At 52.7% G+C, this 26,956-nt stretch overlaps 1 protein-coding gene across 1 annotated transcript in view; it reads left to right on the forward strand.

Annotated features, from left to right (window-relative positions):
- Positions 1-26,394, forward strand: part of PLXND1 (plexin D1) — a 65,421-nt gene extending 39,027 nt beyond the window's left edge. The window contains exons 18-36 of the mRNA XM_054281190.1: positions 315-590; positions 1,491-1,640; positions 4,548-4,662; positions 5,658-5,765; positions 6,432-6,544; positions 7,695-7,802; positions 8,341-8,471; positions 8,786-8,984; positions 14,629-14,775; positions 15,510-15,666; positions 15,870-15,973; positions 16,946-17,009; positions 17,846-17,880; positions 18,941-19,045; positions 19,789-19,952; positions 21,365-21,512; positions 23,698-23,838; positions 24,646-24,720; positions 25,352-26,394. Coding sequence (XP_054137165.1) covers positions 315-590; positions 1,491-1,640; positions 4,548-4,662; positions 5,658-5,765; positions 6,432-6,544; positions 7,695-7,802; positions 8,341-8,471; positions 8,786-8,984; positions 14,629-14,775; positions 15,510-15,666; positions 15,870-15,973; positions 16,946-17,009; positions 17,846-17,880; positions 18,941-19,045; positions 19,789-19,952; positions 21,365-21,512; positions 23,698-23,838; positions 24,646-24,720; positions 25,352-25,468 — 2,457 coding nt within the window. The 3' untranslated portion in view covers positions 25,469-26,394. The remainder of the gene's footprint in view (positions 1-314; positions 591-1,490; positions 1,641-4,547; positions 4,663-5,657; positions 5,766-6,431; positions 6,545-7,694; positions 7,803-8,340; positions 8,472-8,785; positions 8,985-14,628; positions 14,776-15,509; positions 15,667-15,869; positions 15,974-16,945; positions 17,010-17,845; positions 17,881-18,940; positions 19,046-19,788; positions 19,953-21,364; positions 21,513-23,697; positions 23,839-24,645; positions 24,721-25,351) is intronic.
- Positions 26,395-26,956: the final 562 nt, after the last annotated feature.

The raw sequence follows: 26,956 nt of genomic DNA on the forward strand, positions 1-26,956 counted from the left end.
CAGGGCTGTGCCCCCTGTGGGCAGGGCTGTGCCCTGTGTGGGCAGGGCTGTGCCCCGTGTGGGCAGGGCTGTGCCCCGTGTGGGCCGGCTGTGCCCCGTGTGGGCAGGGCTGTGCCCCGTGTGGGCAGGGCTGTGCCCCGTGTGGGCAGGGCTGTGCCCCGTGTGGGCCGGCTGTGCCCCGTGTGGGCAGGGCTGTGCCCCCTGTGGGCAGGGCTGTGCCCGCTCCAGCTGTGAAGGTGCGGGCCTGGCCATGCCTCAGGGTGGGCTGGGAGCGCTCTGGGCTGGGTTCTGACGGGCTCGTGCTCCTCTTTCAGCGCTGCAAGGTGCACACGGACACGGCCATCACCTGCCCCTCTCCAGCTGCCTCCAACGTCACTGCGGGGACCAAGCCAGCCCCTGTGGATTTCTACCTCAACGGGCGCCTCTACACTGACGAGCGCTCGGCCCTGGATGAGGAGATGTACCCCGAGGAGGCCCTGCACGTCAGCAAATTCAGCCTGGGCTATTACGCTGACCCCCAGTTCTCCACAGCCAAGAAGGAGAAGTGGATCAAGCACCATCCTGGCGAGCCCTTGACTCTGGTCATACATGTAAGAGGGTGGTGGTTACAGCTCTGCTTCTCTCTGCGTGCTGCCATCTCCACCCTGGGCAGCTCCTCAGTCCTAAGTACCAGCACGGGGACTGTCCACAGACACAAGACAGAGAAAGGCGTGGATGGGAACTGGGGTGGCAGGAGCAGCTGATTTTGGCTCAGCCTGCAGCTTCTGCACCTCTCCACCCCAGGAAATGGTCTGGGGATGCCTTCTCAGGCACGATGCCAGAGAGCTGCCTGGGGAGGGTGCTGTAGCAAGGGGCTAAATGAAATACTGGACATGTGGAAAAGAACTACAATGCCCTGGCCTGAAACCAGGCAGGTGCTGCAGAAGGGCCTGACAATAGGTGTTTATTCCTGCAGTAACAGATCATTCATTCTTCTCTTTTGGCTACTGTATTCAGCTCAGTGCACAAGGAAGTTGGGGTGCAGAAGCTGATTGGCCTGGACAGTGAGCAATAGTAATTCAAAGGCCATTGTTTGCTGCAGGATATCCTAATGGTTTGCAACGTGCTCCAGAAATGTGCTCCCCCTTTCTCAGGCTTTGCAGGCACATCCCTTGGCTGTCCCCTCCATTGTACATCCTTCCCCCCTCCCAGATGGGTGCTTACATCCTTATCTTCCATGCACAGCAGGCCCGATCAAAAGCAGATTTTTCCAGGTTCCATGAGGGGCTTGTTCATCCTATGTCCCATGCTGAGTGAAGAATGGGAGACAGGAAAATGGGGAATGGCCTGGTTTTGGCTTTCCTGCAGAGTGCTGGAAAAATGTCCTTGGTGAGGGAGAGTCTTCCCAGGTCTGTAAAACAGCAGGGAATATGGAAAGTAAGGCAGGAAGATCGATTGCCATTCTGACTGCTATGCTGCAGCCTGACATCCTGATGTTTTCCTGCCTTTAGAAAGAACCTGACAGCCTGGGCCTGGAGAGCAATGAATACCAGGTGAAAATCGGCCTGATCTCGTGTGAGATCCAGATTGTTTCAGACAAAGTCATCCACTGCTCCATCAACGAGTCGCTGAGCTCCTCGGAGAGGCAGCTGCCGGTGACGGTGAGTGGGCTCTGCGGGCAGGGGGGTCCCACACACCCTGCACACCCTGTGTTCCCTGCACACCCCTGCCAGCTCCAGCTCGCCCTGCACACCCTGTGTTCCCTGCACACCCCTGCCAGCTCCAGCTCGCCCTGCACACCCTGTGTTCCCTGCACACCCCTGCCAGCTCCAGCTCGCCCTGCAGGAGGCTGCACAGGGGAACAGGGGCCAGAGCAGGCTGTGCTGCCGCAGGGCAGCGGTCAGCAGGCTGCAGGGGCCAGGCTGAGGGCTGCTCCGAGCCAGCACTGCCCACTGAGCTCCAGCGCTGTGCCCGGGGACGCTGCTCAGCTCTGAGAGGCACACTGAGGCCTCAGGCATGTGAGGTGTTGTCGCCTGCACTGATTTCCTGCTCCTCATGGGATGTGTTTGGGGATTTCCTTGCAGCTCTAAGCCATCAGCTCTGCCCCACCAGCAGCAGGGCTGTGAGTGGCCATGAGAGCCCAGCCTTCACCCAGCTGGGTCCCTGACGGGAGGGTGACAGCAGCACTCAGGGCTTCCAAAGGCTGCTGCTTTCTCGCTGCTGAGTTCAGTGTTCAGGGCTGCAGTTTCTCTTTGTGTCTGCAACTGCCCACAGTTTGTTACTGTCCTGTTTTCCAGAGGGCTGGACTGAGCTGCTGTGCTTGCCTCGGTTTCCCTCATGTCAGACCCAGCCCGTGGCCGCGCAGGGATGTGACCATGGCTCTGTGTATCTGGAGAGAAAATGCCTCCGGCCCCATGGGAGACCCCACTGCCCTGTCCCAGTCCGTGTGGCGGCAGGGGATGGATGGGGGCCTGAGGCATGGGCAGGGAGGGCAAGGAGAGCTGGAGGCAGCTGCAGAGCTCTGGAGCTGGGCTGCCCAGGAGAGAGGCACAGTGCACTGCCAATTTGCTGACAGGATTGTCCCGTTTACTGCCAGCAGTCTGAGGTGTATGAAATTCTGTTGCAAACTGGAAACATGGAAATGCAGAAGTAACAGAATTTCTTGAGTCATCTTAACAGGAATTTTAAACGGGGTAATTAAAAAAATTTTTTTTGTAAGAACTGAGAAACAGGGGAATTCCTTTGTGGAAGAAAAGGAATTTTTGAGTTTGCTAGTCTTGGTGTGACATTAACCAACCACGGCAAGTCCCCAGGAAGCAGGAGAGTGATACCCAGCCCTAAATATCACAAGGGTGTTCAGAGTGCACCAGCAATGAAGGTGCAGCTAGTTAATCTGCTTATATTCATACCTGTGCACCCTTACTAAACCTACAGGCGTGGCTGGGGCCCTTGCCTGCCATTCCACGAGTGGCTGCTGCTTTGTCACACACGAGAAATGGCTTTGGTGACACAGGGCAGGATCTGCAGGGGCCTTGCCTGGCTCGCACTGAGTGTTGAGTAGAGCTCTCCAGCTACACTAGAGAGACTCATCAAGACATTCAGGCTCATCTTTGTTTATGACCAAACAGTTTAAACATTGAATTAAACAGCAGCTGAGGGATTTTTTTCTCTGAAAAATGCAAAATGGTGAGGGAAGAAAGACTCAAAACACCTTAAGGAGCTGCCTCATTGCAGCATTTCAGAGGGAAAAAGTGGAGATCCTGAGGCTGGGCATGTGGCTGTGAGGCTGCTGCGTAAACCTGCCCGGGTGCTCTTGCAGTGCTGTGGCTCCTGTCCCTGGCCAGCACCACGGCTCTTGGACAATGTGCCAGGGTAGAGACCAAAGCTCTCAGTGCCTGGAGCCTTCCCCTGGCAGCAGCCATGCCCTCACCCATGCTCCCGGAGCTAGGGCTGGATTTCCCTCAGGATGGAGCTGTGTGTCTGGTGGTGCAGGTAGTGGGAAGATCCTGCTTGTGGGACAGCTTTGGTCCAGTGGCTGAGAGCTGCTGGAATTTCACCCCAGTGGGCACCTTCCCCAGAGGCATTCCATGACACAGGAAATCAAGATTAATTTTGATTAATCGAGTGATTAATTAAAATAATAAGATATTGGAGCTCTTTCCTACCTAATTTCAAGGGTTTTTTCTCAAGTTTCTCTCACTTCTCGTTCCTTGGGAGAAGTGAAACTCACATTTCCAGAAGCGAAAGCCTTGTGTGGTCATGAGTTTTCCTTATCAGATGATGCTGTGGAATCTTTTCATCCCAAGGGCCCAAAGAGCCGTTTGTAAACAGCATCCAGTAACTTGCCAGCCTGTGATGTGTGCTGGCCTCTTCCCTTCTGGAGATCAGGAGATCCAAGGACTGAGCTCCAGTGGTTTGTGCTTGTTGTCACAAGAAGTACAGGCTGGGAGCAGAGCCAGCACCTTCTGACACCCCTTTCACTGCTTTTGCCACAAGATCATTACTTGTCTATGGTCTCGTTTATTTTTATTCCCTTAGTTTATTTGTATTTCAAGGACTTTAAAGTTGCTTAACCCTACTTCTTCTGGGTGGCAGCTGTTCTGATTTGGGAGGAGAAAGGCGAGTGCAGCAGGGCTCCAAGGGCTGTTCAGAGCCATAAAGAAGCTGATGATTAGTGGTAGTGATTTTCTAGTAAGAGCAGCACAGGCAGCCTTGTGCAGTGCCAGGGGCTCTCCAGGAAAGGGCTGTCTCTCCTGGGGCAGGTGCAGTGGGGCCACGGGACCTGCAGTTCTGCCACCAAAGCCCCGTGCTGGCGCTGGGCTGGCACCACTGCAGCATCACAGCCTGCTGGCGTGGCCTTGGCATGCCCAGAGCACAGGAGGGAGCTGGGCTCCCTGGAGAGTGCCCAGGGTCTGGCAGTGAGGGGCACAGCTCCGGGCCTGGGAGGCTGTGCCAGCTCGCTCAGAGTGAGGGTCTGCTGAGTGCTGCCCTGTGTCCCTCCCTGCTCCCCGCCCTTTGGCAACCTGCTGCTCAGCTCCTGCTTTTCCTGCCTCCTTCTCCTTCCTCAGATCCAAGTCGGAAAGTTCAACTACACAATTGCCATGCTGCACCTTGGGGGAGGAGAAACTGCCATCATTGTCTCCATCGTTATCTGCAGCATCCTGCTGGTCCTCTCTGTTGTAGGTAAGGGAAAGGACGAGGTGTTTCCAGGCTGTGGCAAGGTTTTTCTCTCTGCATGTGGAGGTGTGAACTCTAAGTGCTGCAGTTGTGCAGTACCTGAAGCTAGTCTGGGTGCAGCAGGTATGGCACACAGCTTGTGCCAGGACCACAGCTCCCTGCAGCACAGAGCTTTTCCTGGCTGAAACCACAGCTCAACTCTGTGACTTCAACCTGTGATATTTATAAACTTACCCTTTCCCCCAAATACTCAGTAATTACTATAATACAAAAGAAAGAAGGATGTGAGAAACTGATCTTGGTCACAGGTATGATTGTCCCAGACCATTCTAAAGGTGCTCTTAGGACAAGATCCTGTCATCAGGAGCAAGCAGCGGCAGGTGCCTGGCCGAGTAGGAAGAGCAGAGCCAGCATCCTTAGCTGCAAATCTGAAGCAGGCACGAGTGTACGTACCTGGCTGGAAGCTGTGCTGCACACCTTTGTCCTTGGGCTAGGGTCCCTGCTCATCATATGCCCAGAATGACTGTGCAGCAAGAAACCTGCCAGTTCACAGCAGATGAGGGTTTTAGAGTAAGGATTTAATTTCTTTTTAACAAAGGCTCTAATGCACCCTATTTACTAGCTGTATCACCCATCATTAGAAACATATTTCTGGAGGCATGAGAAGACTGTCAGATATGAACACTGTAATACAGGTGGCAAACGTCCTCAATTCTGTATTCATTAATCAGCTGGAACACATTAATACACAGTTAAGCTGAATACCAACAGCCCAGACCTAAATTGAAGATGACAGTTACAGCATGATCATTAAATTCCAGCTGGTTCTACTTATTTACAGATAATCGACAACTGCCTGAGCAGATACCAGTCTGGTGGTAGGTGTGAAACCAACTCTGGGTTTAGCTTTCTGCACTTGTGTCAGACAGAACTGCTCTGATCCCAGTTGCAGCTGCTCCTAAGCCCGGGTCCAAAAGGCTTATTCTCTTCCTCGTTTCCAGCTCTCTTTGTGTTCTGCACAAAGAGCCGCAGAGCTGAGCGCTACTGGCAGAAAACCCTGCTCCAGATGGAGGAGATGGAGTCGCAGATCCGCGAGGAAATCCGCAAAGGTAAGTCACTGTCTGGGTGCCGAGGAACCATGGCTAGGAGCAAGATGTCAGGTTAGCAGGCTTGAAGCAATTCACCTTGTGCTCTGTAGAAGTTTATAGAACTATTTGTAGGAGAATTTCTGTGATCGCCTGCGAGTTTTTACAGGGTTTGGGAATGAGGCTCAGTGGCTGGAAGTGTGGCCCTGCCACTGTTCTGCTGCCTGGCTTGGACAAGCCACTGATCTCCAGTGCCACCAGCTTCTCTGCCCTGGGTTGATGGCCCTTGGCTGTGTCAGAGGGTTGCTTGAAGGTCACACTAACCTTCAGTGTGCTTTCCTCTTGGGCGCAACAGAAACTGCAGCATGCTCCTCGTAGAGCAATGGCAGAAGCGTTCCAGGTGTTGGCACCCGCCACCCCACAGTCCATGATCATGCCACATCGGCTGACATCCTGTGCTGAGGGCACTGGGGCTCCTGGGGCAGAGAATGTTCTGTCAAGCTGGGGCAAGGTGTACAGGCTGATGGTTAAACCCTGATGGGAATGTGCTGCTCAGAGCAAACGGCTTCAGCCCCCGCAAGGGCACGGCATGGCAGGGGCAGAGATGGGATGTGCTCTGCTTTCCGGTGCCAGCCTCTCTCGGCTGATGAAGGACTGGGCTCTCACCATCTGTGGGTCTCTTTGTACAAGGTTTTGCAGAGCTGCAGACAGACATGACAGACCTGACCAAGGAGCTAAACCGCAGCCAGGGGATCCCCTTCCTGGAGTACAAGCACTTTGTCACCAGGACATTCTTCCCCAAAGTAAGGAGACAGCGCGTGTCACGGGCACCTCATTGCTCCCAGATATGTCCCACCCAGTTTAGGGCTCTGCTACAGGGCCTTTACAGTGTCACAAAATCATTCCACTGTTATGTATTTACTTGTCACATATTTCAACCTTAATTACCATCAAAAGTGGAGCCACACCTCCTGGGGTGTCACACAAGATCGGGCTTGCTCGCACATGACAGAAGCTGGCGGCAGCTGTCCCAGGAGTTGCTCTGGCTTCCTGTCTGGGGCCATTGCACACCTCCTGTGAAAGAGCTCTCACACAATTACAGTGCTGGGGTCTCCTCCCGAGGGCTCCAGTGTCACCCCTCTCCATTCAGCAGAGGCTGAAGGGTGGCTGAGGGGTGAATTGGCAATCAGGAGGGGGGCTTTTTGTCCCATGCAGGGTGTCCCCAAGCATTCCCAGCAGCTCGGCCAGTCCTCGGGAGTTCTTTGGATGTCTCTGTCTCTCCCTTCCTGCCTGTCCAAGGCTGTGTGCGTGGTGCTCCAGTGAGATGTCCCAGTCTGTGTGCCCGGGTCCTGCAGCAGACGTGCTGGTGCCGCCGCTCAGTCCCCTGCTGCTCCGCCTGTGGCTGTGTGCCCTTCACTGCGGCTGTATTTCACTCCCGAGGCAGTTGTGTGTCAGTGCTGAGAACTGAGATGATGATTTATGACTGCAGAGTGTTTCATTAGTAGCTATTACTCAGGTTTTTCAGTTACCCAGTCTCCATATCTCTGCACACTAGAGGCTTTAAGATTCAGGCTGGTATATAAGTGCTAGATATTTAAACATTTATCCCATCTGTTTTAAAAGTTACATATGTTGAAACACCCAGAACTCCTCTATTTTGATGTAGTCTTCTGTAAAGCTTTCTCTTCTGGGAGTTTTCTAGCTGTCACATTACTCTATTTGCAGTCTCCTTGCCCTCGCAGCCTTGCGTCTGAGCAGACGTCTGCCTCCCCCCATCCTTGTGGTGTTTGCTCATTCAGGAGGCTCTTGCAAAGTGTTTCAAGGCTCCATAAGCCAGCCCCGTGCATGTCTTTGGAATGGGTGGTTTTAGTCCCAGTGACATGTCTCCCCATCCTATTCCCCTGAGGTGCACAGCCCACAGGTGCCCTCCCCTAACGCTGTGCTTGGTTCCAGTGTTCCTCTCTCTACGAGGAGTGCTACATCCTGCCGTCCCAGCAGCTCAGCTCGCAGGTGGGCTCCCAGGTGCAGGAAACACATCCACTCCTGGTGGGGGAGTGGAAGGTGAGTAACCCACTAGCAGAACCAACACTTTTGTGTGTGGCTCAACATGAACACAGACCAGCACTGGATCAACTTTGGCTGGCTGAAGAAGGCAGATCTGTGAATCTGCTCTTGCGTGGAGAAGCGTTGGCCTGGGATCCTTCCTGGCTCTGTAACCCTGAGGCTGCAGTAAGGTTTCCCTAGAACTTCTGAAAGCTGACCAAACCCAGCCCTCTTCACCTCTCCTTGTACAGCCTCTAATTGTTTTGTTAGCCCTCAGCCACACTTGCTCCATCTGTCTCGTAGCGGGGAGCCCCAAACTGGCCCCAGTGCTCCAGGTATCCTCAGGAGTGCTGAACAGAAAGGAATGGCCACTGCCACTGACCCAGCTGGTGTTCCTTGCCAGCAAAACTGCTGGCTGTGTCAGGTAGAGGGAAGAAGGGCTCTTCTACGTAGTGTCTCTGTGCTCAGTAGGGCTGTCCCTGCTGTCAGGAGGGATAAAATGTGGAGGAAAAAACAAGCAGGGCTTTCTTAGTCTGCCTTCTAAATTTTTGTTCAGGTCCCTGAGAACTGCAGACCCAACATGGAAGAAGGAATTTCTCTGTTCTCCACCTTACTCAACAACAAGCACTTTCTCATCGTATTTGTCCATGCTCTCGAGCAACAGAAGGACTTTGCTGTCAGAGACAGGTACAGGCTTCAGAACCAAAGACTTGTCTGGGATTGTGTGTTTCAGTGGATGGTTGAGTCACACTTGCCTACACATTTGTGCTAGAGATGGGTGGCCATGAACCCTGAAGAGCACTCACTGATTTGGCTTACCACTAAGAGTGTGCAAGCTGACCTGAGGTCCTGCAGCGCTGAATGAGGGTTGGAACTTCTAACACCATTAAGAAGGATCATGAATATTGTCTGAAAGACTGCCTTTGTGTGTTGGGTATTTTAGTGCCGGTCAGCGCTTCAGTCTCGTTGGGGCTTGAGTCCTGTATCATTCTGTGTTTCAGGTGTAACCTGGCCTCCCTGCTTACTATTGCACTGCATGGGAAACTGGAGTATTACACCAGCATCATGAAGGACCTCTTGGTGGATCTAATAGATGCTTCAGCTTCCAAAAACCCCAAGCTTATGCTGAGGAGGACAGAATCTGTGGTGGAGAAGATGCTCACCAACTGGATGTCCATCTGCATGTACAGCTATCTCAGAGTAAGAGAACCAGTCCTGCTGTGGTGGGAGCAGGGAGGAGGGATGCAGGAGGTAGCGTAGGACCTGACACTTGCTAGCAGTGTCACTCAAATGGTAACTAACACTTGGCAAACTGAATGATTCACATGTAGGAAAGCAACCTGAAGTTCAGTTGTTTCTCCAGTTCTGCCCAGGATTTTGGTGAGCTTAGTCTTCATGGTAGCCAGAGCACGGATCAGCATTTTCACTGTGCTTGAGAAGAGCCATACGGGACTGAAAAATAAGCGGAGTGGCTGGAGGTTTTGGGGCCCACGTGGTTTTGTGCTGTTTCTGTGGCCAGTCAGTGTGTCTGCCTCGGGTGGCTCAGAAGGGCCGAGGGCACCATGGCAGGGGCTGCTCTGTGTCAGTGCCCACTGGTGTGTGGGGCCTCTGATGCAGAGGCATCCTCGTGGTTCTGCACAGATCTGAGCAGGAGAGCTGGGGTGTCTGTCCCAGAAGGCTGAGGTCTTCTCTCAGTAATGAGCAGGAAAATGTTTGGCATCTCAGAGCCATCAGCAGTCCATCTGCTCAGTGCTTTATCTCCAACATTTGCCAGTTCTGTTTGGAATTCCCCAGAAGAATTGAGCAATAACTTAATTGATTCCACAGCAGTTAATTGGAGGATACCCCATTATGCCCACGGGAAGAGCCTTGAAAAAGCCTTTGAAAAAATCTCTTTTCCCAAAGTGTTGTCTACATCCACAGAAGCGGTTCTGTATTGTCTGCATACATATTGTGATGTCTTCTTATCCCAGATGATCACTTTTTGTCCTAAAGCCAGTGGTTTTGTAGTTCATAATCTTTCATTCTAGCCGACACAGTTAGCCAGTCTAATAAAAGAAGAGTTACAGGAGTGGATGAGGATGACTGTGCCAGTGTAGCCCAGCTACCCACCCTGTAAGGATAGAAAAGAGGAAATTAGCAAATTTTTTTTTTAATCTTCAGATTTTGTGCCTGTAGTTAACCACTGGAGAAAAAAAAAGTGCTGATTTTCCCTTTTGGGGAGGGGAGACCACATGTGAGGCATCTGATCCAGCTCCAGCTTGTGCTAAAAATGGACATTGTGCAAGAAGGCTTTCTCAGGGAAAAAAGAAAAAGAGGAAAGTGGAGCCTTATCACGTGGGCCTGAAGGCTTGAGCACATTACACGGCTCACTAATGGAGAGGAGCTCCACATGCAGGCTGGGCTGGGGCTGCGGGGCTGTGGCCATGCCCAGGGGCTGTGGCCGTGCCCAGGGGGCTGTGGCTATGCCCAGGGAGTTGTGGCCATCCTCATGGGGCTGTGGCCGTGCCCAGGGGGCTGTGGCCGTCCCCAGAGCTGGGCAGTGCTGCTGTGAGCTGTGGGCTGTGAGCTGTGGGCTGTGAGCTGTGAGCTGTGAGCTGTGAGCTGGCTTCCCCTAACCCGCAGAGCGAGGATGAGAACAGGGTATGGTAGGAACAGGGATGTGAGGTCCTCTGAGGTGACCGGGTCCTTTGCAGAGCTGCTGGGCTGCTGGCTGAATGTGCATTTTCATCCACCTGCAGCAGGTTCTTGGCAGGGGCTAAGGCTACACACTGTGTTGGCAGTCCCCTCCGGGGCTCCCATGTCCATCCCGAAGCCATGGCACTGCAGAGCGCTGCTGCAGCCTCCTTCCCATCTCTGAAAGCAAATGCACAATCAAGTTGATTTCCACGAGACTCTGATATCTCACACGCTCCACAGTGAGAGAGGGATCAGAGGGGACACTGAGCTGCTCCTGAAATACGAAAAGGGAAAATAATTGATCAGACAGGAGTGTCTGGAGAGAAAACTTATCCCAGGTGACACAAGCCCAGCTGTGCAAAGGGACAGAAGCTTGATCCAGATCAGCAGAGCTGGCATCTTCCCCACCATACAAATGAGGATGGATCTGCTGTGGTGGAACAGACAGCATCTCCTTCCACACGGCTGGTGTCAGCTCAGGACTGTGATGTAAATGGCAGTGATAGCCAAAGGCTTCCCATGTGCCTTGTGTTCCTAAGGATCAAACTCTGCTGCCTTCGGAGAGGCATTTCTTGGTTAAAAAGAAGGCTTGCCTGCCTGTAGCTCTGCTCTGTCAGACATGTGATGATGGGCCTGGTTTTCATTCCTGAATTATCCCCATTAATCACAATGTCTATTTGAAACAGCTGCTGTGAAAGTCCCTGCCGTTGTGCAGTGGAAAAATTCCAAGTGCTTGTATTTTCCCTTGTAAGTCAACGCTACATGCTCAAAACATTTGTTTCGCATTAATGCTCTGCCTAACAGCCCGTCCATTTGTGTTTTGGGGGAAAATGATTTGAAGGAGCTGTCTTCAGCTGGGAAGGAGCTGCTGGCCACAGGCATTCGTGCCTGCACATGTGGAGGGCACCTGAAGGCGGTGGAGTCCACTGGCAGGGCTGGCTCAGTGTGGGAGGGGTTGGGATGGGCTGGCAGGGGCTTGCTGCGAGGCACGGGGGCTCAGAGGAGACTTGCAGCATTTGCACAATCAATGCAGAACTCTGTGGCTGCAGAACTGAGTGAGAATCGTAGATTAAATGGTCCACGTCTCTACTTTGTGCTACAGTTTTGGTGGAAAAAGCTTTAAAAGAAAGCCTTCTCCATGAGCTACCATGGTACCATTGTGCCTGGCTCCTAACAGGGTTGGGGAGTTAAAGGAAAAGTAGGGTTCTGGAATTTGGCTTTTATGTCTGGGTCCAAGCTTACCCAAGTTTTGCATGTGGGATGGAGGTTTTTCATTTCACAGAATGCAAACTGATAATTGTCCCAAATTTAGCAGGCACTTGTGATAAGCAGCTGTTTTCTGTGCTGTTCCTACCCTAGGCTCACCAAAACATTTTGGAAATGGCTGTAGTGTGTTCCTGGGAGGACATCTATAATAACTTGTCAGAGTTGTGTTAATAGGGCAGCAGCATGTGAATCCAGTCTGTGCTCTAAACCTTTTTGTTTTCCCAAGCATATAAAACCGAAGCCCTCCCACGCTCCGTGTGCGTGGAACAGTTCAAGTCCTGCCAGCCTGAACTTGCTTTCCATTACTGCAGTTATTTCAGTGCCCTGGGTGGCTTTAAGGGCCCATAACAGTTCAGTCAAAAATGAAAATGAAGTCTCATTAAAATACATTCACAATAGGAGGAAAAAAAGGCCCCAGACTGTGTTTTTTTAAGTATTTTTTTGTCCTGAATCAGCACTGATCTCTTCTGGTTAAACTTCCTTTCTCCTAACTAGCCAAGTCCAAAGACAGTTTTGATTCCTTTCCAGATGAGTTTTCCGAACAATGCTGGAGGTTTCACAAGTTTGCCATTTTATCTCTAGTCCCTGCCTGCCAGCCCTTCTTTCCCTGCTTTGAAATTCGCTGTCTGATTAGCACTTTTGCAGATTTCCCTAACATCCCATGGTTCCTGAGCCTGAAAGCCAAAAAGCCAAACCGAAATAGCATCTCGGCGGTGGAGTAGCGCTGTGTGCAGTGGAGCTGTGTCCCCTGTGGGGACATCTGGCCTGGACCAGTGCTGCCCGTGCACCCCGCAGTGGCTGCAGTGACCCCCAGCCCCACGTGTGAGCAGGAGGGTGCCCCAGGGCCAGCCTGACCCACGCAGCCCATGCTCATTTCAACCCATAACAGCTCCCATATCAGCAGGACTCACCTTTTTTTGAGGTTTCTGGAGACTGCAGTCTCCCTGTGGCTGGAGCTGCCCGTGGCAGGGGTGGGAAGGCTCCAGAGCCCAGCCCTGAGTTTAGCCTCAGGTTTGTCCCTGCTGACATGGGACACAAACAGGGTTCCTGTTGGTAGCATGGCCAGTGTCAGAGGCTGATGATCCCATCTGCAGGGCCAGCCAGTGGTGCCTGCAGTTTGCAGAGTGAGGGCAGTGGTACTGCAGCCCGAGGAGGTCTCCCTGTCAGTGTTGTCCCCTTGTTATATCTTGCTTCTGCCTTTGTCTCCAAAATGAACTCTTTGTGTCTTCTGCACATTCTTCACTCCTTGTGATGCTCAGCTTCTCCACTTCCTGACTCCACACCTTCCTCTCCATTCTGAAAGCCATGCCTTCCTGCATTCCAGCACCCACAGCCCTGCTCTGAGCCCATTTTGTGCTGCCTGCTCACAGGACCGTTGCAGGAATCATTAAACCCCTGCAGCAGACCCAGAGAGCTTCCCAGTATTCATGAAGTTCCCCTTGACAAGGAAGTGAGCGCCCTGCTGGCACAGACGGCGTGTGCCCACTGACAGCCCTGCTGTATCACCCTATCATCAACCGCACCAAATGCAGCGCATCCAAATTGACATCGAACTAATTGCTTTAGCAATTAGCAATTTTATAGGGCAATTAAAATAAAAGAATCACCAAGTTTTAATTAAGAAGCAGATTGAACAGGATTTAGCAGTTCCTAGCTGAGAAATATCAAAACCGTGGGGTATCTGTTGTCTTGAGCAGGCTCTCAGATGGCAGGCCTGTGTGTGCAGGGGGGAGGCTCAGAATGCATAAATGTGCAGAATTTGCACTTGCCTCTTTGGAAGAAAATTGAACGTGAGCGTTAGGGAGAATGGGATGTACTCTAACACTGAAGAGTTCCTTAAGAAAATAGCTTGTGTTTCCCTCGCACATCAGTGCAGCAGGCAGAAGTGGCTCAGAAATTTGGCATTAAACTGTGTAGCTGAATCACATCAGAAATAGATGTTCCCTGTTATATTTTTCGTTCTTGCTGCAGGAGTGCCACAGTTCACCTCTCTCCCATGAACTTAGGTTTGATGAATGTAAGGAGTTAAATGGTGTGTTTGCCTGCTGTCACATGGGAACAGCTTGTTGACCTTGATCCTCTGTTTTGCTGTGATGAGGGCTCTGCTGTGGTATGAGAGGTATGAGCGCTGGTTCCCAGAGCCACAGGCCCATACTGTGGGCTGACTCCCATGGAGTTCAGTTCAAGCCAGGCTGTGCAATGAGGGGTTTGCCTGACATGTTCATTAGAAAGCTGGGTGCCCAAATATCTCTGTTCTTGGGTTTTTGTGCACACCAACCCTGTCTTGTCCTGCTGAGTGCAGCATGTTGTACAGTCTGCACCCTGTCAGATTGCAGGAAGCATCTCTGTAGCACAGTATGCTAGATTCTCCCTGTTCCTGTGTAATTCACATGTAAATTAATGCACATTTGCATTTTGCTGAGTATCATGTGTGCATGTCCCTGCTCAGCACAGCCGTGCATATGCCCCTGCCTTCTGAGCAGCACCCCAGCTCTGCCCCTGAGACGGCACGGGCTGGCACAGCCCTCGGTGGCATTCCACAGCTCCAGTGCTTGCTGCAGAACTTGGATGGGGTGTGTTGATGCTGGCAGCTACAGCATCCCCCAAAATGGCCTGCGGCTGTTGTTGGCTGTTGTTGGCTGTTGTGTCCTCTTCCCCATCTGCGCTGTCATGTTGCCTCAAGTCTGAAAACTTCTGAGCAGCCTCAGAGAGAGGCAAGTGGGAGCTGGGGGGCAGTGGCGCCCACCAGGTGTTTGCAGCACCTGGGGTGGACTCGTCCTGCTCCCTGGTATGCAGAGGCACCTTCACTGTCCACACAGAGCCTGTCCCTGCTGTGCTGCTGATGGACCTGTCACGACCAGGTCCTGTTTGCTGACATGGTCTTCTTTCCTTTCCCCAGGAGACAGTTGGAGAGCCCTTCTTCCTGCTGATCTGTGCCATCAAACAACAGATTAACAAGGGTTCCATCGATGCCATTACAGGGAAGGCCAGGTACACCCTCAACGAGGAGTGGCTGCTAAGGGAGAACATAGAGGCAAAGCCAAGGGTGAGTAGCCATGTGCTGGGGCTTCCCCAGAGCTGGGGTGAGAGGGAGATGCCATGCTCACAGCATTTAGGTCTGCACAGCTGCTGAGAGGAGGAACCCACCCACACAAATAGAGGAGAGGGTTTCTCATAGAAAGAGTTGCTCTCCTTGCCCTGCAGCTTTGGGCTGCAACTGTGGCAGTAGCTGTGCCTCCCTGGTCTCCGAGCAGGTGTCTGTGGCAGCCTGTAGGCCCTCACAGCTGCCTGTCTTGCTGTCCAGGAGCTCTCCAAGGCTCCCTGCACTGCAGCAAACCCATCCTGCAGCAGGCTTAGCACTGGTTAAGCATGGATCCCGTTGCATCAAGCAGAGGCTGAGCAATGAGCTTTGGTGGTCCTGTCAATCACCAGTTGGAGCCAAGCAAGTGAGGACACAGCTGGTAATGGGGGCTGACCCTTCCTCCTGTCTGTGGTGGTCAAACCCCATTACTAAGACAACACGAGATAGGGCTGCTCTGTTGCTCCCTGAGTTCTCCCACCTTGGTCAACAGAGCCCTCAGTCCCTGGGGCTGTAAATCAGTGTTTCTCATGCTGTAAAGCATCGATGGCCACATTAGTTCAGCCTGATTTCCATCAGCATGGGGCCCAGGGCACACCAGCCACAGCTGTGCAGACACCACAGGTTCCAAGCATTCTTGGGAGCCAGCAGAGCCAGGCAGATTGTTCCTAACACGGCCCTAACACAGCCTCTCCCTGCAGAACCTCAATGTCTCCTTCCAAGGCTGTGGGATGGACTCCCTGAGTGTCAGAGCCATGGACACGGACACACTGAGTCAAGTGAAAGAGAAAATTCTGGAGGCCTTCTGCAAGAACGTCCCCTACTCGCAGTGGCCAAGGGTGGAAGACGTTGACCTTGGTAAGGACCAGGTGCAGGGCACCAGCCGCTCTGTAAAAACAGATGAAGCACCTGTAGTTGTGCAGCAGCTGTTGGTGCCTGTCAGAGCAGTGGGTGAAGCAGCACAGACACCAGGACAGACACCAGGGCAGCCATGCAGTCCCAGACCCCCTTGCCCTGCCTCCTTCGGGCTGGGGTCTCACTTCTCCCCTCTCTGTGTTCAGAGTGGTTTGCCACCAGCACCGACAGCTACATCCTGCGGGACCTCGATGACACCTCGGTGGTGGAGGACGGCAGGAAGAAACTCAACACGCTGGCACATTACAAGGTAAAGCCAGACCCCTCAGGGGAGCCCTGCCTCCCCGGGGCCTGCCTGGCCTCCAGGGCGAGCTGCGGTTCCCCTCCAAAACGGGATCATCAGGAACAAGCTGAGAGGTTGCCATAGCTCCGTGAGAGCTTCCAGGGAATAGACATCTGCCCTGGCGAGAATCTCGTTAATATTGCAACACACAGAAACTAATTAACACTCTTCATGCAAAACAAGTTATTACTGACAACAGAAAGAGGGGGGGAAAAAGCTCTTATTCCCAAGGGCCACCAGCCTGGCTGATTAGTATCGCTGTGCTCTTGATCCGCACTCCTGCTGAAATTGCAGCTACAACTGTCAGTGCCTGAGAGCAGGGGCTAGGGATACCGTCGAGGAAGTGAGGCCAAAAATATGAGGAAACATGGTGAATCAGATTGTTTTCTTGACTGTTTTTCTGTTTAAAATTAAATGAAACCAGAAATACTTAACAATTTTCATATTCCCTGGTATGCCTGGAAGCATAATCCTCTCTGGTGTGTAGCCGTGCCTGGAAAACAGAAGTGGAGCTGAGTGCTGATGGCGTGGTTATCGGGGCAGCAGCCGTGCCGCTGGCACGCTGCCCCCAGCACAGCGGCTGCGCCAGCCCCAGGCTGCCACCACCCCTTCTCCCCTTTGGGGAATGGCAAACCAGCCCCTGCACAGCAAAACTCTCCTTCCTTTCCAAATTACCTGGTGTCGACATCCAAAAATGTACCTTAGATACATGTATTTGCCCAATTCCCATCGGGTTTGAGAACCTCACTGTCTTGTAATTGTATTGAAAATTCCCTTTCCACATAATGAGGGACGGGGGCAGAGCAGGGCAGGTTCAGGGGATGTTTGTGGCAGAACTATGATTGCACCAGCATCCCCCAGCTCCTGGGATGTCCACAGGACCAGGGAGGCACTGATAAGGCCCCTATCATCAATGTGTGCTCTTCCCTTCCTGCACAGATCCCTGAAGGGGCATCCCTGGCCATGAGTTTGACAGACAAGAAGGACACCACGCTGAGCAGAGGTAACATCTCGCTCCTCTTCCCTGCTGCTGATGACTGGGCAGGAATGCTTGCACTGTCAGGGTGGTCTCTGGCTGGGGATGCTGGAAGACACTGCCAGCCCCCGTTGCTGGGTGCCGGGGATGCGGGGGCTCTAAACGTGTGCTATCCAATCTCCTCCCTCTGCCTCATGGTGCTCTCCCAGCCCTCAAGGTGTTTGCACCTTTCCATCTCACACCCTCACTGGGAGCTGGCATCCAATCTGTGCTGACAGAGTGAGAAAAAGGAAGAATCTGAAATCACTTGGTTGAAAAAGTCCTCTCCCTCCCAGTTACATATATTCAGTCCTTTGCCAGTGCATTTCTAGGTTTCAGGCTGTGCTGAATGAAAACAGACCAAGTGAGACAAAAATCCACATTAAACAAGGAATTTCAAACCCTGTTTCCTGGCTGCCTGCAGAGAGCCTGGCTCTCCAGGAGTCCTTTGCCTGCTGTGGCAAGGAGCTGCCCTGGTGCCGAGGCTTGGAATAATCCTGGCAGTGTGGGGCACAGCAGGGCACAGCAGAGCTCACAGGAGTGCCCCTGTGCTCACCCTGCTCTCGTGCCCTCTTGAGTCTCTCTTAAAATATCCCTCAGGTCCCCCTTAAAGTACCTCCTAGGGGACTTTGTCACGAGCCTGATAATGCCATAAACAACCCCAAAACAAGGAGAAACTGTGAGATCACTTGTGGTTGATAACACCAACTTGGTGTTGGGATTCTTGGGGTTCAGATGCCTCTTGACATGGAGGTCACCAGTGTAGGTGAATTTCAGTTTGGGCCCCCCTGACTGAGCCACTGTGTCTCTCTTCTTTCTCACAGTGAAGGATTTGGACACTGAAAAGTACTTCCACTTGGTAAGTACCCCTCTCCTGGCTGCAGGGATGATGGCTGCATGTGGGGGCTGCTGATATTAACTTAAATTATTTCTATGGTCTGTAGTGCAAGATGTGATGAACAAGCTGCATCAGGGCTCATTAGTTCTCTTCAGCAGGGTTCAAAGAGGCGCAGAGAGGTGATCTGTAGATAAACTTTATCTGTAGATAGACTGAGGGACATGATAAAGAATTACTGGGATGGCAGAGAAGTTGCTGTGTCCGATGGAGCTGCTGGCAGCACAGAGAGCTCAGGGGCGAGGTCAGAGCGTGGCACGGTGTCGGTGGTGGCGTCCTGACACCTCGGCTGTCACCTGCCGGGAGCTCCTGGCATCCCGCCTGCTTCCCGTGGGCTCCTGCTGCTGCACCGTGCTGCAAGTGCCAAGTGCTAAATGCTGCTAAAAGCTGTTATGAAAAAAGGTGTCATGGACAACAACAATATTTTATAGCCTGGTTTGAGGCTTTTTTTTCTCTGCAAGCATTTCCATGCTCAAGTAGAAGCACACATGCACACACACACACATGCAGAGCAAGGAGGGAGAAGGGATGGGAAGCCAACTGTTCACATGTGAAACAATGCCAAGATGGATGTCAGTTGCTTGCTTTGTCATTATAGAGAATAATTCACTGACCTAACCAGTGGAATATTCATTTTTGTTTTGAAAAAGCCAGCATTCCTACATACTGTGCTTTTTCCAAATCCAAGCAAAGCTGGTTTCTGCAGAAGCCATGTGCACTGCTGCTGGGAGCCCGAGGTGCAGCCCAGCCCAGGGGGGCAAACAGGCCAGCATGCAGAGGAAAATGGATGGGTTCATTTCCTTTATCTAGGGTGAGAGAGGCAATAAAGAGCACAGGAGAAACAAATGTCATAAAAATTAGTATTATGGATCACTTTTTTTAAGCCATATAAGGGTGTGTTTATAGAGCAGTAACTGCTTTTTAATTGAATTTTATATGCGGTTGAAATTCTATGCTGAAAGGAAAATTTAGTGGGATGCTTTCAGGGAAGAGGGCTCTGACCATGTGCTTTATCTGGAACGAGGTTCTCCCAACTGACGAGTCAGTGGAACATAAGAAGTCCCACAGACAGAGCCATAGGAAGAAGGTTCTTCCGGAGATCTACCTGACACGGCTGCTCTCCACCAAGGTAGGAGCTGGGCCGCCCCCGTTCTTGGCAGGTGGGATTGTCTGTGGTCTGTAGGGAGAAGCCTGCTCCAGGGAAGGAGCCCTGCAGGGCTGGTTGCTCCCCAGAGGCAGTGGGACCCCTCTCCTGGATGGCTGGAGCATGTTTAGTGGGGCTGTCGGGCTCCTCAGGGTCCCTCCAGCTTCCCAGTGCATCCTTGCTGCTGGGTGATGCCCCACAGGATCTCCCTGCAATGGACTGGCATCTGTGCAGACTGAAGGGATTCTGGCTGCCTCAGGGCTTGAGATGCATAGCTGAGGCCATCTCCCCAGAAAGAGATGCTGCTGGGACAGGAGATGGAGAGGCTCAGCTGTGGGAGCAGGAGAAATGTCTGTGTGATCTGAGGTCAGATCTGGCCCATCTTTAATCCCAGCGTGGTGCCTCACTGAAGCAAAGATCAGAGGGATGGCCAGCAGTCTCTAGTCTTCTCTGTCTGTGGTGTACAGACCAAGCATCTCACAGATGTGAGATCCCAGCAGTAAGAAAGAAAATCTCGATGCCAAAAGAAATTAACCCTAAATGCAAATTTATTATATCACTATGCACAAACTGTTCCCCCCCTGCTTCGGCATCCCCTTTCTCTTCTGACTTACCCAACTGGCAGCAAAGGGTTTCCCTTGGTGTGCAGCAGTCCCAGCCCCTCTGCTGTTCTCCTGGGCTTGGGTGCTGCTGCTCTCCCCAGGGCCCACTGTGTCCTTGTCCTGCAGGGGACACTCCAGAAGTTCCTGGATGATTTGTTCAAAGCCATTCTCAGTATCCGAGACGATAAACCACCCGTGGCTGTGAAGTATTTCTTTGACTTCCTAGAGGAACAGGCAGAGAAGAGAGGCATCACGGACCCTGACACTCTGCACATCTGGAAGACCAACAGGTTTGGAAAAGGAAATCTTTCTTTTCTTCCTTCCATCTCTTGGGAGCAGCAGCTGCAAAACCCTTGTGTCCTGCACTAATCATTAGATTGCTAAAAATAGAAGAGGGACTTGGAAACCAGGGAGGGTGGCAGAGAGGGCTGTGAAAGATGAAGCCAAACACAGGATTGGAGAGTTTTGAACAAATATGAAGCCCAGGGGAATGGTGAGCTCAAAGAGGAGGCATGGGCAGACAAAGGGCCGAAAGAACTGGCACACACAAATAATGAAGGGAGAAATAGGATGATGGCAGACAGCAGTGGTGTCAGCTGCAAGCACTGGAGATCTGAGACAGAGTCCAAGACCATGTCAGGTCTTAAAAATGTCAGGGAAATTTTAAAACCCACATATTTGGATCTTTTAAATTTACTTTTCTGCCTTTCCAGCCCTTTAGTGGCACTTTTCCTGCTTAGGTCTGTAACCAGGCTGTCTCCAGGGTGTTCAGGGGACTCCAGGAGCAGGTGCTGGGACAATGGCCTGCTGGTGAGCACCACAGCAGTGGCACCTGATGGAGTGGTGCTGAGGGACACGAGCAGCAGCAATGGGGTGGAGGAGCCAAAGTGAAGGGGAAATAGTGCAGGAAAGAAACCAGAGGATTTAAATGGAGAGAGCAGGGAGCTTGGAGAGAGTGTCAAGGAGAGGCTCAGCAGATTGAAGATGGTGGAGACAGGAACTGTTTCCAGCCCAATGTGTGAAAACTAAAACCGAATTTTACAGGGAAAGCAGGCATGCAGATGCAACCATTGGGCAACAGATTTGCCTACCCTTTACTACCTTCACTGGCCTGTAGAGCCAAGACTTAGAGCGGTTTTTACCTCTCGGCTGCTGTGGAGGGTAGGAAGGGTGAGCAATAGACTGAAGCTATATTGTGGCCAAATCAGCAGTGAAATAACTGGAGAAAATGATGAGAGAACAGAAAAAAAGACAGACGAAATGTGTTTTGTGGGGCTCACTATCAGAACCAGATGATGGGTTAGTGTCAGGAAAGAGGGAAAAGGAGGTGCCACCGTTGCTCCAAAGAGCAGCAAGTGGGGAAGCCTGACTCAACAGACCCACACGGGCAAAGCTGCTGGTGCCTCTCTGGGCCTGCAGCCACTGGGAGCTGCTGAAGGAGCAGGGGCGTGTGTGCCTAGAAAAGGTTGTGTGTGCCACATCCTCCAGCCTGAAAAAATATCTGGAGGGTGAAGGTGTGTCCCTGCCCCCCCATCAAGGCAGGGGTCTGTACCGGAGGTGATTAAATAGCAGAACCCATCTCCTCAGCTTTCCTCTCTACTACTCCCTTTATATACACTGTCTTTCTTTCCTGCACTTCCGCCCCTCTTCCTCTGGTACACAAAATTCATCTCGTGTGTGTTCCCGGATCCTTCCTTTGCAGCCTACCACTGAGGTTTTGGGTCAACATCCTGAAAAACCCCCAGTTTGTGTTCGACATTGACAAGACAGACCACATCGACGCCTGTCTGTCCGTGATCGCCCAGGCCTTCATCGACGCCTGCTCGCTCTCGGACCTGCAGCTGGGCAAGGTACCTGCAGCGAGGGCTCCTGCCAGGCACCCACGGGCCTGGACCAGCTGCGGGCAGGGCCTGGCAGAGGGCACCAGCCCGCAGTGGCCATGGCCAGCATGGGGCTGGGCTGGGCTCAGCACACCAGCGCACCAGAGCCTGCTCCAAGCAGGCACAAGGCTGCAGCAGCCGGGTCCATCTCCCACCCTCAGGCCCCACGCACAGTCCCGCGGGGCTGGCTGGCTGGAAGACATCCCATGTGCATTCTCTTTTCTCCCACTGCCTTGGCTGAGCACAGTGCTGACATTTGAAACTTCCTGACATAAAAAAGTTTTATTAAGAAGTGCTGTAAATCACCCCCACTGCCCCCCACCCCAGAGGCTGGTGGTGACAGCGTGTGACTTGGGGGACATCCTGCGGTGAGGGGGTGGGCGCTACATCCCCAGCCCCAGAGCTGCAGGAAGCCTTTGCTGGGAGAGGTTAATGCTGGAGGAAGATCTAATGAGTGCTTGATTTTTTGTTTGTTTGGGTTTTGGTCTTTTTTTTTGCATGTGTTACGAAACACCTACGATTTGTCCTTGTCAAGTGGCAGATGAGGGGAAGAGGGGTCAGCTGGAGTCAGACAACAGATGGAAACACTTCTCTGGAATACAATAGTATAAGTGAATGAATTGTTGAGTAATGTGGGAAGAATAAACCCTCAGCATAAAAATCAGCTTGCATGTACACGCAGTGTATAACTGAGCATTTTTCAGACTGGATTCTTCCCTTGGTTTCAGCACGTTGCTCTTGATACTGCAAATGTGAGAGCAGACTCAGTCCATACATCGACAGTGCACAAGCAGTTAAGAAATCAGTGCCCATCTCTTCATCATAGAGGCAAATCAGACATAAATTAAAAAATAACTTAGAAAAGAGGCAGCATAGTTTTCCTTCCTGTTTCCAAGGGGAAAAAATAATGCTATGAGCAGGCTCTCTGTAAGTTGGCCATATTCTCACAATGCCTTGTCACTAGGTTGGAAAATAAACTGCTGTGGGATCTGGTGCCATTTCCTGTTTCCCCTGCAGCATTAGCCAAGGTACAGATTGCAGCAGCAGATTGGAGTCACCCCAGGCTCCCCTATTCCTGCCTGGCAGAGCCAAGTATGCTGCCCGTGGGCAGAAGCCACCACTCCCTGCCATCAGCAGGTCCTCTCTCCTCTCCACCTGTCAGAGCACTGGGGAGCAGTCCCGCCACTGGTGTCGGGGTGGCAGGACAGGACGTGGTGATCTCACTCCCTTTGGTGTCCCCAAGCCTGGGGCATTCCCCTTAGGGATGTAACACAGGCTAGTCAGCCAAGTTCATTGCTGGGGTAATGAAATCATGAGGGCAGGATTGCCTTGAGGTTAAAATTATTCATGCTGTGTTTGCAAGGAGGGCAGCAGGGTTGCGCCTGCACTGGTACAACCCAGTTGTATGGCTGGGAGGTTAAGGCTGCTGTCTTGAAGCTGACATTAATCAAGAGAATTCAGTATTCTCTGTTAATTACTTTACATGCACTCAATTTAGGCCAGGCAGCCTGGATTAGCCAATGCAAAATAAATCAAAGCTACATGAAAAAAATCCAAAAGCAACATTTCAGCTGACGAAGTTCAACTTGTAAGATAGCTTTGTTCTTTAGCTTAAATCAATGTGGCTGCTCAAGAAACCCCCAGCAGGAGACATGCAGAAGCCCTTCCCCTGTTGCCAATTTCCACGCACACAGCAGCACAGAGCCCAAGTGTTTGATCTGGCACAGGTGTGCTACCTCACCTGCAGAGCATCCCCTGGCAGTAAGCCATCCCACCTGACCCTGGACTTTCTTTTAGCCTGCGCTTGCTGCAAATTAAACCACACACCCATCACCCCCTTCTCTGGCATTGAGCTGATGGATGTTCAGCTCATGCAAGGGCAGCAGGATGGGGCTGTGTCTCCACAGGCACATGGTGCCCATCCACAGATCCTTGATGTGGCTGAGCTGTTCTGCCATGAGCTGTTCTGTGCCTTGGTGCTCTCCAGCACCACAGTCCTCTCTGGTGACAGCTGGGACCAAAGGCAAAGCTGTTCCCTGCAGCCAGCTGTAGCTGAGGTCCCTATCTGGTGTCAGTGCTTTGCTCTGAACACAGGGTAAGGTTTTCAGCTGGGAGCAACCCAGCGCCTGAGTTCTGTGTCTCGCTCTCACTCTAGGACTCCCCGACCAACAAATTGCTGTATGCCAAGGAGATCCCCGAGTACCGGAAGATAGTGCAGAGATACTACAAGCAAATCCACGACATGCCCCCTCTGAGTGAGCAGGAGATGAACGCCCACCTCGCCGAGGAGTCGCGGGTACGTGGGCAGAGAGGATGGGGTTGAGTTTGCAGGCTCAGTGTCCTGCTGGAGCCTGGCAACAGCAGGGAATGCACATAGGCTGCAATCAGCTACTGCTTAGATGCTGGAAGGAGTACACAAAAAAGGATATCGTGCCTGAAACTTCACACACAAACCTCATCTGACCTAATTCCAAGCATCTTCAATTACTGCCAGAACTGCAGAAAACACCCATGAGTTTGCTTGAGCCTAACTAGCTCTGGCACCACTGGGAATTGAGAGCAAAATTCAGTGCCAAAAAGCCAGGAAGTTTGGACAAGGATTTTTGCAGTCCCACAGCCACCCAGCCAGCTGGCTCCCAGGCACAACTGCCAGGGACAGCCCTGAGTCCCAGGCAGCCAGCCCTGGTACCAGCCTCAAGAGCTGGCAGCCACATTCCAGATCTGAGTCCTGCCAGCTATGCACCACAGGTTCCTCAAAATCAAACCTTCTCGCCAGGGTGTTTTAGTTTTGGGCACCAAGCAGGATTTTTGTGTTGATATTCTGCAGCACAGCTGGTGCACTGTCCCCTCCTGTGAAATGGCTTTGGGCACAGAGGGATATGCAAGTGTGCTGCCTGGTGTGGGTATTTACAACTGGTTTTGAAAAGACCAAGACCCATCCTGATGCAAGCAAATGCACCTTCCTTAAAAATCCAGCTGTACCAATGTGACCATAAAGTCAGGCACAACCTGCTTTTACCATAGTCAGTGCCTGCTGGCTGGGCTAGAACTCACGAGCTCCATCCTGCTCATATTCTCCCCTCTGTTTTCTGTCTTTATAAAGAAATACCGAAATGAGTTCAACACCAATGTCGCCATGGCTGAGATCTACAAATACGCCAAGAGATACCGCTCCCAGGTGAGTGGGGATTACAGCACAGGGGCTCTGGCCTGCATGGGAAGGGAGGAACCATCGCTGCAGCAACCCTGCAGGCAGACACCTGCCTACAGTCCCACAAAGCAGGATTGCTGGGCTGTGCATAATTGCAGTACATATGCAATAGATGCATATCCAGATGCACCTACTCTCTGTGCCTTGGCTGGCAACTTCTTGGAAGAGGAGGCTGGCTATTCCCTGCTGATCTTAATGGCATTTGGCTGGACTGAAGAAGGGCTGCCAGATGTATAGACCCTTTCAGGAGAGCAAAACATGCAGATAAGGTCCACCCCCAAATTAACTTGCACCTGCTGTCCCCACCCCATTGAGGCAGTGACCCTGGCTGGCTCCTGCCCCCGTGCCAGCTTGGGCTGGTGCTGTGCCCTCGGCTCTAGCACAGCAGTGCATTTTTGTCATGTACCACTGCACTCCTAGGGACCCTGGGAGAGCAGGGGTGCCAGGGCTGTGAGCACAGGGGCTGTGGGACTGGGTGGGCTCTCACCTTGGGAGCTCTGGCTGGAATTTGGGCTCCATAGGTCTTTTGGGGTGAGCTGGGCTGGCAGGTGCGCTCCCCACGCTGCCTCAGCACCCTGCCTGCCTGTGTCTCCCGCAGATCGTGGCCGCCCTGGACGCAAACCCCACGACAAAGCGCACCCAGCTCCAGCACAAATTTGAGCAAGTGATTGCTCTCATGGAGGACAACATCTATGAGTCCTGCAGTGAAGCCTAGGCTGGCTGCAGCCCTAGAAGTGACCTTTCTTGCAGCACAGTGCCGCAAGGGACCCTGCCTTCAGCTGCAGGCACAGCTTGGTCATACTCAAACCAGCCTTGTGGAGGGAGTGGGCCTGGCCATGGCTACAAGTTTGCCTCACTTCACAAGAAACCACAAGACACCCTTCCGAGCAGCTAAAACTCTTCTGGTCTGCACTGTGGCACCCATAATTTATTTGCTCTTGCCAGCCAGAAATGGAGTCATGACGCCTGTGGCAAGCTCAGTTCACCACTTTCCCCTTGGTCAGCAGCCAAGCCGTCAGCACTCCGTGCAACCCTGTGCATGGTTCCTCGGGATGGGGCTGCAGAGCCTGGAACAACAGACACAAAGCAGAAGGGTCACCTCAGGGAGTAATGACCACAGACAGCAAAGACCATCATAGCCTGAGCTCCCACTCCATCTCTCCAACATCCTTGTTTTTCCAACATCAGGGACTCTTATCAGCTGTTCACTATCTGCTGCATTCTGTGTATATTTGTGCCTTTTAATTTTTGTACTGTATGTGTAAACATAACCACTCCTCCATCTGAGACTCGGGCAACACAGGGAGCTTGAGGCAGAGACAAAGCAGTTGCTTCCCAAGCAGCTAAGGCAAGGTGAAAGCACTTTATCCCTAGTGGAGACAGCTGTTTGGGAGCTGCAGGGAGCCCAGTGTGTGCTGGCACAGGAAGGGCTGTTCCCCTTTCCTGGCTCATGGGGGCTGGAGCTCAGCAGGGAGGTGAGCACTGCACAGCCCACTAGCCGGGTGGCAGCGGCTGGGGAAGGAGCTGGCCCTCACTGCTGCCCAGTGTGCTGGCCCCACACGTGTCCATGGCACTGCAGCCTTGGTAACACCGTGTGTGCCCGTGCCAGGGCTCTGCTGACAGCCCTGTGACAGCTGCTGCCCGCCATGCTGGCCCCACACGTGTCCGTGGCACTGCAACCCCTCAGCCACAGTAACACCGTGTGTGCCCGTGCCAGAGGCCTGCTGACAGCCCTGTGACAGCTGCTGCCCGCCATGCTGGCCCCACACATGTCCGTGGCACTGCAACCCCTCAGCCACAGTAACACCGTGTGTGCCCGTGCCAGAGGCCTGCTGACAGCCCTGTGACAGCAGCCTCAGGCCACACGCAGGGCAGACACCAGAGAGCATTGTCTCTGCCCCTCCCTGGGACCATCACCAAACACGAGGCCAGTCCTGCAGAGGTGTCTCCTGAAGCGGCCTGTTCTGCTTGCTTTGGGCCAGCCTGTGGCTGGTACCTGAGAGCAGCCAGGGCAGTGGGGCTAGGCTGCAAGGCCGGCCTGCTTTCAGCCCTGAAGGGCAGAGGGACTGGGCCCAGCTGCTGCCGGCCCGGCCGTGACACAGGCCAGCAGAGCATCTCCAGCACCCAGAGCTGCAAACCAGGGCAGAGCATGTCCCAGCTCAGGCTGGGGGCACTGAGAGGGGCAGACAAAGAGAGCTTGCCT

Source organism: Melozone crissalis, unplaced genomic scaffold, assembly GCF_028551555.1.
Source record: "Melozone crissalis strain CALT ecotype California unplaced genomic scaffold, PUWL_Pcris_2 ptg000029l_1, whole genome shotgun sequence".
Taxonomy (NCBI): Eukaryota; Metazoa; Chordata; class Aves; order Passeriformes; family Passerellidae; genus Melozone; species Melozone crissalis.